This window comes from Sinocyclocheilus grahami, unplaced genomic scaffold (assembly GCF_001515645.1).
Source record: "Sinocyclocheilus grahami isolate Dianchi unplaced genomic scaffold, SAMN03320097.WGS_v1.1 scaffold20055.1, whole genome shotgun sequence".
Classification (NCBI taxonomy): domain Eukaryota; kingdom Metazoa; phylum Chordata; class Actinopteri; order Cypriniformes; family Cyprinidae; genus Sinocyclocheilus; species Sinocyclocheilus grahami.
In genome coordinates, this window is record NW_015517859.1 from 2,525 (window position 1) to 3,299 (window position 775).

At 41.7% G+C, this 775-nt stretch overlaps 1 protein-coding gene across 1 annotated transcript in view; it reads right to left on the bottom strand.

The window, feature by feature from the left end:
* LOC107579768 (adenylate cyclase type 6-like) overlaps positions 1-708 on the bottom strand; it is a 2,974-nt gene extending 2,266 nt beyond the window's left edge. The window contains exons 1-3 of the mRNA XM_016265563.1: positions 663-708; positions 436-577; positions 105-233 (exon numbers count right to left, since the gene is read on the bottom strand). Of these exons, the coding sequence (XP_016121049.1) occupies positions 105-233; positions 436-577; positions 663-682 (291 nt within the window). The 5' untranslated portion in view covers positions 683-708. The remainder of the gene's footprint in view (positions 1-104; positions 234-435; positions 578-662) is intronic.
* Between the last annotated feature and the right edge of the window lie 67 nt (positions 709-775).

A 775-nucleotide genomic window follows, 5' to 3' on the forward strand; every position in this document is an offset into this window, starting at 1 on the left:
TGCCAAGCTCCGGAGAAAATTACTTCAATTATGACTTGTTGCTACACTCCTAAAGAAGTGCAGGGGAGATCAGACGGCGTGAGAGCGGATGGAGCGGACCTCACCATCTGTCTGAAGACTTTGGAATCTTTAGTCCTGGAGAAAGATCTGTCAGGAACCCACCGCGACATCAGACCCTCTGAAGAGTTGGCTCTAGCACGCTGCATCTTAGCCATCATTGCTTTTTCCTCTTTCTGCAAGAGAAATTTGGCACAAGGACACACACAGGAAATTAAACCGTACTCCAGCAAACTCAAATAAATAGATACTTTAGTGATCCCCAAAGGGAAATTCAGTCATTTATATCAAGGCACAACAAAACACAGCCCTCACCTCCAAATATTATGCAACAGAGTTTTTGTATAAACAATGTCCATATGATTAGATTTGACTGACCCTTTTTTGACTGCAACCCAGGACCAAAAACGTCTCTATGTTGTTGTCTTTCAAGTATGTATTTCTCTCCCCTCCAAAACCTGGTTCCACTTCATAGTCACCATTTAAATACTGCAGTGTGGCTTTGGTGATGTGGATCCGCCTGTAACCATTCACAACAGTAGGAGTTTTACTACTAAAAGCAAAATTTCACCAAAAAAATTTAAACTTGCTGCAAATTTACTCACCCTAAAGCCATCCAAGACATAGACGAGTTTCTTTTTCACAGAAACATTTGTTAAAATTTAGCATTACCTCACTTGCTCACCAATGGATCGTCTGCAGTGAATGGGTGCCGTCA